This window comes from Meleagris gallopavo, chromosome 15 (assembly GCF_000146605.3).
Source record: "Meleagris gallopavo isolate NT-WF06-2002-E0010 breed Aviagen turkey brand Nicholas breeding stock chromosome 15, Turkey_5.1, whole genome shotgun sequence".
Classification (NCBI taxonomy): domain Eukaryota; kingdom Metazoa; phylum Chordata; class Aves; order Galliformes; family Phasianidae; genus Meleagris; species Meleagris gallopavo.
The window spans coordinates 7,436,439-7,451,706 of NC_015025.2; the positions used below are offsets into that span (position 1 = coordinate 7,436,439).

General features: G+C 44.3%; 1 protein-coding gene across 2 annotated transcripts in view; it reads right to left on the reverse strand.

Moving 5' to 3' along the window:
* Positions 1-1,212: 1,212 nt before the first annotated feature.
* Positions 1,213-15,268, reverse strand: part of HTR4 (5-hydroxytryptamine receptor 4) — a 101,315-nt gene continuing 87,259 nt past the window's right edge. For both annotated transcript variants that reach the window (XM_010718921.3, XM_010718917.3), the window contains one exon: positions 1,213-3,923. In XM_010718921.3, the coding sequence (XP_010717223.1) occupies positions 3,836-3,923 (88 nt within the window). In that variant the 3' untranslated portion in view covers positions 1,213-3,835. The remainder of the gene's footprint in view (positions 3,924-15,268) is intronic.

A 15,268-nucleotide genomic window follows, 5' to 3' on the forward strand; every position in this document is an offset into this window, starting at 1 on the left:
TAAATTTGGAAGGGACATCTTCCCATAAGGATTCATCTCTCTGCACAGCGTTTATGAGCATGACCTGCTGGTACGCTTGGGCTGCAGCCATAACTCCGTACATCTCACTATGCAATGTAGCTGCTGGCTGCCTTTAGCACTGACATTTATGGTGTGTCACCCAGTATTGTTTCACATCCCTCCAGACAGTCTTGATCATCACCTAATTAAAGTGTATGGCCTCTTCTGCACTCTTCCATGGAGCTGCAGAACACTGCCTCCCGTTGGTGATGTTTATTGTGCCTCAGAATTTCACTTTGCAGCAGCCTTTGCTTCTATCCGAGCAAACTGAGCAGTGGCAGCATGGAATGCTGCTGAGCTGGAGTGATGACTTAAATCACGTTGTGCATCCTTGCACTGTAGGGCCCTCTTAAAATCAGATGGTCCACGGCTTCATAGTGTTGGACCAGGTTTACAGTCTGCCTCAGAAGGTGATCAACCTCTTCTCTGCTTCCCTCTTCCAGTGCAATAACTGTTTTGGGTTTGCTGGTCTGGGTAAAAGGGCTACTAACAAACACCATGCAAAATCCTAGAAATGCTTCCTCTGAAGCCTGGAAAAATAGAGAAATATGGCAATACAGCTGTGTTGATAGTACAGTCTCCTGAAGACTATTTAGCAAAGGCCCAGCCAACTGATTTCTTATTAGCTAGCTGTTCTGCTAGCACTTTGTCTCTGGCAAGGAAAAGTGTCATCGGTTGTAGTCCAAGAAAACAGCTACAGTAGGCACTGTGCTTAACGCTTCCGAGGCTTCCTGAGGCATTTGAAAGAATATACAATGTTCCTAGACTATAAATGTGGTAGTGGGACAATTTGTTGGTGAGTGCTACTATCTTTATGTACAAAATATGTGGATATTAGAGTGAATTGTGAGATAGGGAAGTGAAGGATAAGTGAGAAAGAAAGAAAGAAAGTCCCTTTTCAGTCAAATTCACTGGGAGACTCAAAGAAACAGAGCAGGAGGTGCTGGAGGATTATTATGGTGTATTAGGGGATATAAATATTAGGAGCTTGTATTATAACCAATGGTTCATCAGTATTTTTGAAGCAATGTGGCCAGATTCTCCCTTCCCATTCTAGCAGTTTCAGTATATTGCAAGGAAAGTTGAAGGCATTATCTGGTAACGTCTTAAGCTTTGAGTGGAAAAAATACAAGAGAGGAGCGTGAGCTAGACTTTCTTGCAATGTACATAGATCTTTATTTTTCAAAACAGCCAATGCATTACAAGTTACTCAGCACAGGCAGAGACACTGAAACCACTAACCAAAATGGTCAATGGGAAAATGAACTCAGAGGCTACAAGAGCAGAGGAAGGAAATCAAAAACAGGTTCTTTCCCTGAGACAGCTCCTTTTCCAGAGAAATACTGATGTTACTGATGATGAACAATGCCATTTACTGTGTTTGCAGAAGCACTGCTGAGATTATTGACTTATTAAGCAGAAGCTGCCAAGTGATTCTTGACAGCTTTGCTGAATCCAGCCAGCCATTAGGCAGAGGTGACACTAAATAGTGTTAAGAATTGAATCCTTTTTTTTTTTTTTCGGTTGACCATTTTGGTTAGTGAGCTACTGAGCCCATTGACAAAGCTTTCTGAACACTGCTCGTGAGAAAAACTCAGTGCTGAGAAGTTCATTTTAAATTAAGAATATATTACTAAAGTACATTAAAGTATAGGAGAAAACAATGCTTCAGGGACAACCAGAAACAAAGAACACCCATGCAGCTGGTTCCGTATCACTCAACATATTTTGATGCCTTTAATGAGGACAGATGAACTCTTCTCTAGCATTTCTTTAAGAAATTTGATATTTGGAGCTAATCCTAGGCAACCTGTTCTGCAGTCTTGAGTACCCAAGTCCAGACAGAACCTGTGTGAGCAGTTCCACAGAGGTATAAATCATAGGCCTGAAGCTCTCTTGGATGCATTTCTTCCAAAACTTTCAATGAGATCCTACTTTTTCACCCACCAGTGTTGATTTGGAGTTAACAGTAGAGGTGAACTGACACTGAGTTCTTTTGGAAATCCCTTTAAAAACAGGTCACTGAAGGACTGTCCCTAATGATGAACTGGAATTGGCACAAACCATCACTTACCATCTCTTTTCAAGCAGCTCGTGTTCTTCCCATCAGCACCTGTGACCAAAGCACCAGTAGTTGGTCTCTTCCTAAGTGCCGGGGATTTCTTACACTAGGATGTGTCTGGCTTCCTCTAATTAGAGCTGTTTCTGCCCACAGTTCTTTTGGATCCTAAAGGAAGATGAAGTGAAGCTATCACTGACTGTTTGGTGTGGAAGAAGCATTTCAGAGAACACAGACACCAAGGTGAAGAAGTCCGATATTCTCAGCATGCACAGTTTTCTTTTCCTACTGAGCAACAATTTTGTTCAAGGCAGGATTTGTTTGTTTACAGTAAATGTCTGTCACATAGCAACAGAAATATTACTAAATAATATATATAATGTTAAGCTCCTGGGTCTCGAAGCTTTGAATGAACAAAACTCACACATTCCTGATAAAAAATAATAATAAATAATGTCACTATAACTTTTTACATTAAAAATGTCTGTACATGACTACACAATATAACAAAGTACAATTTTATCTTCTAGGTTCAGGGTAACATCTCTGGGTTAGATCTTCAGCTAAGTAGGCATGTAGTCCTGATCCTACATATTTCCCACTGCAGGAAAATCATTTTTCCCAAGTTGTGATGTTCACAGTTTGCCTACCATTTATGTGCACATGTGAAAGCAGCTCACAGGGAACACAGCAACGCATACATGCAGGAAGCAGCTTAGAACCGAGGTTTTGGCAAACAGCTGTGTGTACAGTGTTATCTTAATGTTTTGAAACTTCTTGCCCCAAGTGGAAGAGAACAGAAGGAAACACAAAAAATAAAGATGGAAAAGTAGGAGTCTGTCTTCCTACCGGAGATAGAAAAGATTCTTAGATGGTATATTTTTCAGGATGGCACTTAGTGACGTATTACAGACTGACAGTCCCTTGACCAACGTTTCTGCTTGCTGGCAGTGCCCAAAGTTTGCTCAGATGAGGGCAGTGCTGGCCGCATGCTGGGTGAGGCCTTAGAGCAGCAGCGTGTGGCTGGGCTCAGCAGTGGACTGCAACAGTGGTCCAGGACCTGCTGTTAGCTGGAGAATGTCTCTGTAGCCTCTCCAGCTTGCCAGGTACTATACACACCTCCTGAATCCTGCTCCAAGGAACCTGGCCAGGAAGCATGATAAAAGCATTTACAACAAAAGCTCTGCAAGGCAGGGTAAATCAGCAGCTTGTGCTGATCTTTCCCCATAACAATAGTCAAAAGGCAAACACTTCCCCTGTTTGGCTAAAGAAAACAGTGCTGTTTCTCTCCTGGCAGCATTCAGTCACCGGTGGGATAAAGCAATTGATCTCACATGATGCCAGGGCTTCAGAACTCTTTAGGATCAGGATAGCACAGGACAGAGTGATGGCTCGTACAGAGTTGGCATCTGGAAAGGAGTAACAGGAGTCCCTGTTCTAGGCAGATTGCATCTGTGGTGTTCCTTCACAGAAACCTGCTCACACCGAGGGCAGGCTCTAATGCAGTCATATGGCCACACCATACAGCACTCAGGGACCTTCCTTGGCTCCATGGATCCACACAGCGTGTGGCTGGGCCTTCATACAGGGTCAGTGCAGGCAGCCCCCGACAATGCAGATGAATGGGTGTTCATTCATCTGCTGTCTGGGAATCCTTTGGGTGACCTAAAAGGAACCTCCTCCTCCAGCTGGGCTGTTTATCTTCTGGAACTGTGGCTAGAAACAGGACTCTTGGGATTCTGGGTCATTGTGGATGGGAAGCTTCTGATGTTCCTGATGATGCCCATTATGTAAAACAGCGTACCTGAGAGTGGGGAAACAAAGCTTCGTTAGTGCTAGATAAAAAGCACAAGCCCATGTACAATGAGCTCCTGAGAACGCAGAATCATATCTTCTAAATATTCGTATCAATTGACTTGGAATCATTTAACTGATTTAACTGAATTAACATTTAATTCCACTGAGTATACTCAGGACTTAGGCTCCTAAAGCATAGTGCTTACAGTGCTGCTGAGATGTCTGAAGTAGATGAGGTGAGAATCCTCCAAATGATGTATCCACCTGTTCCAGTAGATCAGCTATTGGGCTCAAGATAAAAGCCATGATATAGAATCCACTGCCTGTCCACATTTGTCCTAGTGAATATTGCTGGGGGAATTTTCCCTCTGACAACATACTAGATGCTGTTTTTCAACACTGTTAGGCTTGACTGACTTAATACAGGTTATTGTACATGCAGACCTATCCATTGAAACATCTTCCCACAGGACTCCATCACTTTGAATAACAACCATACAAGTTTCCCAGACCACGTTTGTTCTACCAACAAGATAGAGGCTTGATGTAAGAAACAAGAAGACAGTTTGCATCTGACACCGAACAGACACTCTGATTAGATGACCATGACGCATACAAGCCTTAATGCAAGTTTGATCTCCCATACCAAGTGAGCCACAGCACATGGAGTGGAGTGGTCCAGCAAACCCCAGAGACAGCAAAATCCCTGCTATGAACAGTGACGGGACAAGAGCCAGGAGAGCCCTCACTCTGAGAACAGGGCAGGTATATCGGCTTGCTCAGAAGCACAACAGACAGGCACTGAAAGCTGACTTCACAGAGGACAGCCAAAGAACCAAACCTGTGATTTTTTCTTCTGCAGGAATCAGAAAACAGTTGGGCAATTTATCAGGTGATGCCATTTGTTACAAAGCTGATTAAGCTACAGAGGAGTCATTGAGGTGTCCCAGCATTTCTGTTGGCTCACAGGGTTTGCCTGAAGCTGCTGGCATTAGATCAGCACTTCCAGCTGTTTACCCTGTGGGGAAAGAGGAGCGGTAGGAGAGCAGGAAAGAGCATTTACAGGTGGGGTATGAAGGCTGTGCTGTGCATGATTTGGTAGCAGCATGTGATTCTGTACCAAAAACTTACCCACATCTCCAGGAAACTGCTAAAGGAGTCCTCTGCTGTCAGGATTTTGTGTGAGCAGTTTGTTTACGCGTATGGTAGTTTCTCCCATCACATAAAAGTTAAAGCTGCCTGCCATATGGCACAGTTAGTGTCAGATAAAGGGCAGCTTTGTAACAGCCTTGCCTTGCTTTGTGCCACCACATCTCAACTGATCTGCGTTCTGAAAACACCATTATTTCTTCAGGCATCAGAATCGATGGGAAGCAAGTTTCAAAGAGAAAGCACAGCAGCAGCTGAGAATCACTTCTGTCTCACCTATATGAACACAGCCCATGTCTTAGCCTGCCCAGAAGCCGTGCACTGCAGGGTCTGTCTCCCCAACCAGAAAGCAATGCCTGGACCCTGTGCGTGTGGGCTAAATGCTGCCAGATTTGTCAGCTAGATCTGAGTAATGGATATGAAGATATAATCTGTGAGCAAGGAAAAAGAGAGATTTAAATGCATTAAATAAGTTATCTGCAGCAAATTAGTTGCTCAGCTTTTCTGCCTATAATGAGTTCCTAGATAAGATTTATATACTCTGGTGTGCAAAGCAACCAGGCTTGATTAAAGGCAGCATCCCACACTGCCCCTGCACCTGGCTGCTCCCAGAGCAAGGAGCAGCATCACTATCATGTCCCACTGTGCCACCTGCCAGCTTCGCTCGGATCTGAACACTGCCACCCAGCCACAGACCCCAGGCATCAAAAGGCACTGCTAGCCATACAAGGACCCCACAGCAGGCGTTTCTCATACTTGCCAAATGGTACTTTAATTGTGATGATGACCAATTTGGAGATAATTGCTTCTGTGTCTCTTGATGTTTCTGACAGTCCAATGGACTCTTTAATTAACTGCTTGGATCAGCTCTCAGCTCAGCAGTGGGGAGTTATGTGGTTTTACCCTCCGTAGGCCCACGACCAGAACGCAAAGCTCCAGCGTTGTTCTGGGAGCACAGCAAGAGCTGGGAAGGACGCACCGCCAGAACGCAGCGCACTCTGTGCTCTCTGCAGATCCAGCCCTCGCACCAACTTGCACAATTCCTTATGGAAGTGCAGCCAAAGGTGCTGTTTTTTGGCTTCCCCAGCTGTAATGAAGGAGTTGCCATCCCCACAGAGCCCTCCGGGCTACTGCAGAGCACAGAACTCTGGTAGGTAGCAGAACCAAAAGGGTAGTGCTGCTCATTAATAGTGAACTGATGACAAGGGGCAAACACAGCCCTCCCCAGCTAGAGCTGACTCACTGAGGGGCTAAGGGTCTACTGCACCTCCTGCCCTTTGCCTGCCCGTGAACACTGGGCTTCATTTTGCCTCATCAGCCTCTGCCTCTTTAACCTTGGCCAGGAGAAATAATTTTGCTTCAAAAGCCATAATAATAGCACAGAAAAAATGGCAAAAACGAACGGCCCCAACTGCCCAAGCATGGCAAAGCGCTCAGCTGGCCTAAGGCAGATTAATGGGGGAAGCAGCTCTGTCACAGAGCACTGTAGGTGCACAGCTGTCCCCACTCTCTGCTTAGTGATCCTCTCCCAGTGCATCTGCTAACATGATTAATTGCTTCCATTTCTAAGCTGGCAGAAGGTGGTTCCTGCTGTTTGATGGGGACTCAGGTGAGCTGTTTGCATTGCTGGGATGGCTGGGGCGCAATTGCCACAGATTCTGGGGATGGTTAGAGAAAGCTGCTGAGCACCAAGTTTCCCTGTATTTGTAAATCTTTTTGGTAACCTGTATATTGTAAATGCAGAATAAGTCTTTAAGCTCCTCCGTAAGGCAGGAAGCAGAGCTTCAGCTGTCAATTTCTTATCAACTGGAAAGAACTCACTGGCTTTTTGTTGAGAAGTGAAATAGATCTGTGGGTTTTGTGGCACTGAAAGGTCTTCTGAATTTGTGCTGGTTTCTCTGAGTTTGTCTTTTAAACAAATGCAATAAGCAATAATTCGTAAAAGTGACTGAGGAAAATTTTCACGCAAAGGCATTGCAGGCTGTTGTTCTTTGGGAAATGTCCTTCATTAGTGTTTTTAACACGTGTGTGCGTGTGTGTGTCAGTTGCTTGCATTCCAAATGGAACACTTCCATTTAAAGCAGGCATTAAATTTCAACAAAACAGAAATCACAAACAATCCTTATCCAGCCACATCTTCCTGCCAGCAGTGCTGTGGTCCAAATTAAAGCATGAATCTGTTGTGCTGAGTGCTGCCTAGCTTCTTCTGAAGACAACCCATTCCCTGTAAAAAATGTACAGTGGAGTTCATTTACAGCTAGGAGGCCGAACAGATCGGGGTGGTTGTTTAAGGGAGGTTGAGGTATCAGAGAAATGTGTGATTACAGAGACACGGATAGTTCAGAAATAATAAGTTGCAAGCTAAAATCAGAGTGCTGTAGGAAATGCTTTTCCCACTCCCCAGAAATTCTCCCAGACACATGCTGTTCCAGCCAAGCAGCCCTATGTGTTGGTTCCCACCAGAACCAGGGTTTCAAATGGAACTGCTTCTCTGAAGCCTTCACAGTCAGATCTCAGGAAAATGTTTTCTGAACAAGGAGAAAACATTAATGTTTCTGGTTGCTCTTAGTGAGCACAGCCACCTTTCCCACTGCTCTCCCATTCCTTGATCCCTCTCCTCTCTATCTTAGCCTCCACTAATTCATTGCCTGCAAAATTCTGATGACCACGTGCCGTGGCTGTGGGGGTACCAGTGCTGCCAATTGCTCTGACGCAGAAGGGCAAAGCTTTCAGCTGTAGGAGAGCTGTAAATGTTTCTGAGCAGACTTCCACTGAAGCAAATCTCCTGGTTGCAGTGGAATGCCTGGAGGTAACCCAGGTAGGATGTGTTCACCAGGAGGAGTGAGGGCCAGGAATTAGAACTTGGGTAGGACCAGACCTGGGAAAATAGATGCTCCTCCAAGAAACCTTGACGTTGTGTCCTGCATTCATCCATATTGAGACCAGATCCTGAAATCTCAACGTGGGGGGGAAAAAAAAGGAGGGGCAGGAAATCTCAGAAATGAAATACTGCAAAGGAGGATAAAGAGCAAAGAAATGTCTGAGGATGCACTGAGTGCCTTGGAAGGCAGTGTGGTTAGGAAAAAAGGATTTCCAAAGAAGAAAGAAGCACTCCCAGCTCCATAAGGAAACCTCTAGTTAGTTGCAGGTGCACTCAGTGAGTGCTCATTAGGACCAGAGGGAGACAAAACATCACTAGGCAGGTATGGAAGATGGAAAACTGTCATAAGCTATGAAGACTTAGGTCTTGACTCAAGTAACTTTTAATTGTGGAAACTACTATTATTGAGCCTTATGTATTTGGATCAGTCTGGGCATAGGTGGAAGTGAGCATTAGCCCCACTGTAGTGGAATAGAGCCTCCAAAGAATTGAATCTTTTCTTAGACCTGAAAAATGTGGTTTCCAAATTCTCCTTTTTTTTCTTTGTTACAGCTGAAAATCCCTTTGATGCTTTGCCATTGACAGCACACAGCACCATTGCTCTAGCTTTATGCTCAATATGGTGCCCGTCTCTCAAAGCTCCATTTCTTTCAGGTGAACTTATAAAGTGTAAGTAACTCTTTTCAACATGAAATTGGGATCACAGTTAACAATCACTTGGCAGACTGGAGCAGGTTATTTTAATGAACACATCATTCTGAAATAAGCCTTCCACCATCTGTTCAGCTCTGTAATTATAAACGCAAACAATATAATTCATAAATGCACTAAAAACGTACGGGTAAAAGAGAACAGCTTAAGATGAGTGTTTATTAGTTCTTCCAGAAAGTGATGCATCTGCCTACTTGATTCCTGTTTCAGGAACAGGTAGATAACAGTCTTTTAACTCTGCACATTATGGCAGCCACTAACCCACAGTAAACAACTGATGGCAGAGGATGGCAATGCAGTTCAGTGCAGCTCATGGCTGGCATCATGATTTGCCATGCCTACACCAAAAATACCTAAGGAAGATGGTGCAGACCGTCCTGTGTCTCAGTGGATGAGGAGTAAACCTTGAACTCGTGTTTCAGAACAGCAGCACTGAATGTGTCTGTGGCATTGGAGTGCCATCCAGGGCTGCAGGAGCTGAGGATAAACAAAGGTGACTGTGCTATTTGCTCCCTGAAAAGATGCTTTCAGCAATTTGGAAAACTGGGAGATCCTGGGGAATAATCAGAAAGTTGGGAAGAGTGAGCATAAAATCCAACAGTCTCTGGGATTTGCTTTTTTAATCTGTGACATTTTTCATTTTGAAAAAGGCAAAAAATAGTCTTATTTTTTTCTTAAACCTGAAATACACTAGATGTCAGCATGAAATATGAACAAAATGCATTGTTTCACTTCCATTTTCTCTTGGAAAAAAAGAATATGTGATCCAAACGAAATGTATTTTCATGAAGCATCCAATTTCAGTACAGCAGCATATTTAATTTTTAAAAGGTCAGTGGAGAGTTGTCCTCTCGCAATGACCAGGTTCGTAGGCCTCATGAAATAAAACTTGCCATCTCTGGGCTGAGTGACTCATGCTTCCAGCCTCTAAATTGAACTTCCACATTTGACCATCAGTAGAAAATACACAGCGAGATAAGAACAACTCCCACACCCCCTCAACACGATTCCCGTGGTGAGAGGGAGCAGTAAATTACAGCTCATTCTGTCTTCTCATTGCTATGTATCAACACTGCAGAACAACATAAATTGATTCCATATTCAGTGCTGCAAAGCCAGCAATATATCTACCGCTTCCAGGATGAATAGCTCCTGTTGTTTCTCTGTGGGATTTTCATTTCTTCTTGCTCCTAAGATGAGTGTGATACTTGCAGGATTTCCTAACGGCTTACAGTACATCATTTCCTAAGCCTGTTGTGTGTCATCCTGATGCTGTGACTGATGTCCTGCAGCCCTGAGGACAGCCCGTCACCAAAGGGGGGTGAGCAAACGCAGTGGCTGTCTGTGTGCCCCTTTACAGCCAGGACCAGGAGAGGAAAATGAAGCCCACGCTCTGCAGTGAGCCTGGTAACATGAGGTTAACCTGCACCATGTTTCCCCTGCTCCAACCCTGGGCAGGGGCTGGTGAAGCCCAGCTGTCTCAAGCAGTATCCATCTATCCCCAAAGAGAATGTAGCCCTGAATTCTTAGGATGCCCAAGCCAAATCCAAAGGCATGGCTGACCTGTGCTAATCTTACTCATTACCTGATTTTTAAAAAACGAGGAGGAACAACTATTGGTTGTCTGCTGCTCCTTATGGTGATGCGGTCCTTTAGGAAAATACAGGTAAAATCCACGGGGATACCACCAAAAGAGTGCAGCTGAATAGTGAAAATCCAGATCTCAGGAAAACATTAGGATTGTTAAATTATTTAGATGGAGCTGACAGCACTGTTTATTTAAAGTCCTTTGTAGTCAAACATAAATACAAATTTATCTCTATCTCTTGACATGCATTTATTTTTTTCCATCTTGAGTAGTTGTGCTGAATATCTTAATTATCATTAAATCAAATAGTGCTGTTCAGACCTCGCGAGCTGGAATTAAGCGCTCATCATTCTCTACTAAACTTCAGTTAGAGGTTTTAAGAACAGCTGTCTGCAGCCCACATCATCCAGCCTTCAAGCACATTTTGTAAGGTTTCTGCATGCCTCCTCAGGTTTAAAATTAGCAGACAGTTCTCTAATTAAGCAAAGCCTTTGAGTGAGAGAAATATACAGCTGGAAAAAAAAAAAAGCTTTCTATCTGACAAGCCACAGAAAACAAAGGAAGCGTCAATCAATGCATTTGTTCCTCACCTTTCTCTTTCCTCTATTCCATCATTCCTGACGGATGCTTTCCTCGGCTGAGCCACCCCCTCTCACTCCTACGGAGCAGCCCGGGCTCCCACCTGCTCCCACCACCCACATTCCCATGATGTGTTCCCAGAGCACCTCAGTCCAACGGGTCCTGGTATTCCCACATAGCGTGTGTTGGCCATACAACCATGGGCACACAGACAGCACTTCATCTTGATGTTCAGAGAACCATACAATCGCATACGATGGCTTGGGGTGGAAGGGACTTAAGGATCACCCCTTCCCAGCCCTCTGTTGCAGGCAGGGTTGCCAATAGAAATGTTTCAAAATATTTTCTAGCAAAATACCCTCCCATTCATTTACTTTTGTGTTTACGGTAGAAGCATTTATTTTTTTTTGAGGAGGATGTTTAACTTCTTTTTGAAGTGTAGGCAAATAGTAAACCGAAATATGATTTTGAAATAAAATGTCAAAACACTTCAGGATCTTGTTTCCTTTTTCTCCTGCTGAAAACATTCACTAAATTTGACCCAACCAGTTTGTTTCCTTGGAACAGAAACTGTTCATTACATCTTCCCTCCTTATTCTTTTTATTGCCAGGCTCTGTTAATGAATTTGGTCAATGAAAATTTATAGGAACTCATTTAAGTGACTTCAACTTCAACAGCTAATCCCAGCACAGTGCCCCTCTGCTCCGCTGTTCCATGAATGGAGGAAAAGCATTTGGGCTCTCTGGTAGATTGCTGAACACAACCCTTCACTTGGCACAGGAAATAGATTGGAAAGAGATTGATTAATGAAGGCAACTAATTGGGAGCCTGGCCTGAGTCAGCCAAGGCATTCCACATAGATCAGCAAAGAAGCAAAGAATCAAATTCAATAAAAAATAAGGCTGAAGGAGCACATTTTTGTATGTCATTATCTCCAGCTATCCTCCACAGCCTTTTGCATGATGTCGTAAAGTCCCATTTTTGTACAGAATGATAATACCTTCTTTGGAAGATCATTACGGTATTGATAGGTATCAGAAGTTAAAACCAGGGGGATGACAACAGGTATGTTAATGTTAACCCAACAGCTTCTTATAAGAATGGAGATCTACCACATACTTCAGAGACCTGTTTGAAGCGATTGCTCACAGGAAGTTACTCAGGACAGCCCCAGGCTCAGAGGTGGCTTCCAAAGATTCCTGTCTGTGGCAAGCTAAGCAACTTCTCTGAGCCTCCTTTCACCATGGAAAGAGGCAAGAATACTTCCCCTGTATGCTGGTGATTTCACCTTTCCTCTGGTTCTTTTCACCTGGGTTTGTCGTTGTTCCTTTTTTTTTCAAGATGGGATGAGAGGGAATGGCCTCCTGTTGTGCCAGGGGAGGTTCAGGTTTGTTATTAGGAAAGATTTCTTCTCAGGAAGGATGGTGATGCACTGGCACAGCTGCCCAGGGAGGTGCAGTCACTGTCCCTGGGGTGTTCCAGAAATGTGGAGATGTGGTACTTGGGGACATGGTTATTGGCAATATTGGTGGTTGGTGGGCAGTTGGACCCATTGATATTAGAAGTCTTTTCCAACCTCAGTGATTCTATGAAACCAAGAAATAAAGAAGCTGAGAAGGAAGTTTCTGTTCCCCATGCAGACGCTGAACTTGTTGCTGTGCCCCTGTGCTCCTGCCTAATTGCTTTTTCCCTTTCATGCACAAGCAGATGCCTGTGTCTTCCAGAGCTGTCAAACACGGCAGCTTTCAAACCACAAAGCTCACTTTCAAAATAATTAGCCTCATTATACCGTTAGCAGCTCTGATCCTGCCAGAACTGTGCTCCCCACCACTTCCCACCTGCACCTCACACTCCCCTCACTAGGAAGATCTGCAGACTGTGTTTCACCTCCCCTAGGTGTGAGGGGAAGAACCTCCCGCTCATGTTTCTGTCTTTCAGATACATGACCTGAATGATGTTTATCAATTTCCCTATTTTCCATCGCAGGACATTCAGCTCAACTTTAACAGAATGCCCTGGAGAAAACAAGCAAGAAAATGAGAGAGGCCACCCAATGCCATGCTGCAGAAGGTGGGCAATTTCCTCCTCACATTAACTGTGTATTTTCCTTTCATTAATGTTAAGTTTGGCACTACATTACATATTGTAATCACCTGTCAATTTTGGCCTACACTTCATTTTTGCACCATCACTAATGCAACATTCATGAGAGGCACAAATGTGATAATTAGAATAGTTGGAAGTGCTCACTTATGTTAAAAATATATACGTAACATCACATTAAGAGCAGCTTATAGCTGCCTACAGATGGGAGAGCTCACAATAGTTTTCTGGTTTTTAAGTAAGGTGTTTCAATTACAGAAGTACAAGAAAGGATCTATTAAGAAAAAAATCAAATAGATTATAATGATTTTTTAAATGGAGATCTCATAACTGGGAAAATTGGATTTTTCATCAGCTGAAGAGAAACAAGCCATTTGTCTAAACTGAAAGTGAGGCAGAAGAAACTGGAGCTGTTTCCTTGTGCAATGGAAGCATCACCATTTTCAAGAGTACTGCAGACCAGCGGCCATGAGCCCCAGCACTGGCCTGCAGCTGGATTTTTTCCAGCTTTAAGCAATTGAGGCCTTTCTTATGGCTGATGGAGAGAGATGGACACCTTTTAGCAAGAGTCATCAGGCTCCTAGCACGTGCCATGGTATCAGAACTGCAGCTATCTGGGAAATTGGGTTTTTTTTTGCAGAATTGTTTAAGTGGGAAGGGATCACTAAAGACCATCTGGTCCAACTGCCCTGCAGTGAACAGGGACGCCCACAGCTCCATCAGTGCTGAGTGCATCCAGCATGACCTTGCAGTTCTCCAAGGACACCCATCATCTCTCTGGGCAACCTGTGCCAGAGCCTCACCACCCTTACTGTAAAAAGATTCTGCCTTATATCCAGTATATATACTATAGTCTATAGTATATAGTATATAGTCTATAGTATATATAGTATATAGTCTAAACCTCTCCTCTTTTAATTTGAAACTATTTCCCCTTGTACTGTCACAACAGATGCTGCTAAGACTCTGCTCTCTTACAGCCCGTCTAAAGGGCAGCTCTCAGTTCTCCCCAGAGCCTTCTAACCTCCATGCTGCACAGCCCCAGCTATCCCATACCCAATGGAAATGAGAAACATCCAACAGAAAGGGACAACAGAAGTTTGTTGAAATCCTCTCCTAAAAAAAGTCCGTAATCATTTCACGTGTCTGCTTTGTGCACGCAGAACTCTGTGTGTGCCAGAACGAGACTTTTCCTAAACAATTATATGTTTTATAACAAAACTCTAGCATATGCACGCAGCTAATGTCAGTCAGGAGTGGAAGTTCCTGAAGAACAAACCATCGCACAGCACCTGGGGCTCACGCGTGCTCCCTCCCACTCCTCCACCCAACTCGGCTCCCAGGGCCCCCGCTGCCTTCCCTGTGCTCCGTGGGGCTGCTTCCCACGTGCACCCACGTTCTGTCTGTGCTGTGCATCCCAGTGATCTCTGGCTATCCCAGAAGGGGTGCTTGCAATCCAGCCCTTGCTCAAGGCACCCGATGGTAAGACCTGAAAGGATTTTTTTTCAGTATTTCTGTTTCTACGATATGCATTAACCAGCACATTCCTGACTTTAGGCTGCTTCTCTGTTACGGATCTCTGGATGTGAATTTGTAAAATTTTACACATCATATCATAAAAAATATTAACATTGCAAATTTTTAGGCTGAGCTCATAACTAGTTTGTTTTTTAAGCGTGTTATTAGGATGAAATGCCATCTCACAGATGGTGACATTGGGAGTGGGTGCTTAATTTGAGTAAAATCTCCATATTTTCCTCCATACAGCCTATATCTGATGAAAGCACACCTCAGCTTTCCCTCAGTGTGTGTATGGGAACTGCTGAGTCACAGACTGAACCACTGATTGAGCACCTGGGGAAAGGACCTGGTCAGCCCTGGGAGCACAGGTGAAGGCAATTCAGCTGTGTGACCAGAAGGGCTGCAGCCTGGCTGCACCTCTCTTAGACCTCATTTAAGGGCTGACCCCCACTGGGAAGGGTTTTTGGTTGGAGTCCCCCTCTTGTGGAGTTTTCTCTGTGAGCCTGGATCTTCAGAGATGGGTGAGCGCTTTTCCTTTCCCTTTGTAACACCTTTCCATTCTTGCTAGTCCCTTTGTTATTACACCTCATGTATTGTCCTTCCACCACGTTGATCTTTCTGGTTGTTACAGTGCAGTAAGGACAGCGCAGAGCCCTGTGCTCCCCATCCCTCTTCTGCCCCTCTTGCACTCCCCCCACATGCAGGCTTTAATTCCTTGCACTGCATCCATAGAAAGGCGCTACTCCTTGTTAGCTTGGCTAAAAGCAATACCCAAACAAGGCAGCAGCACGCTCTGCTCAGTGGCTGTTCTGCCACTCC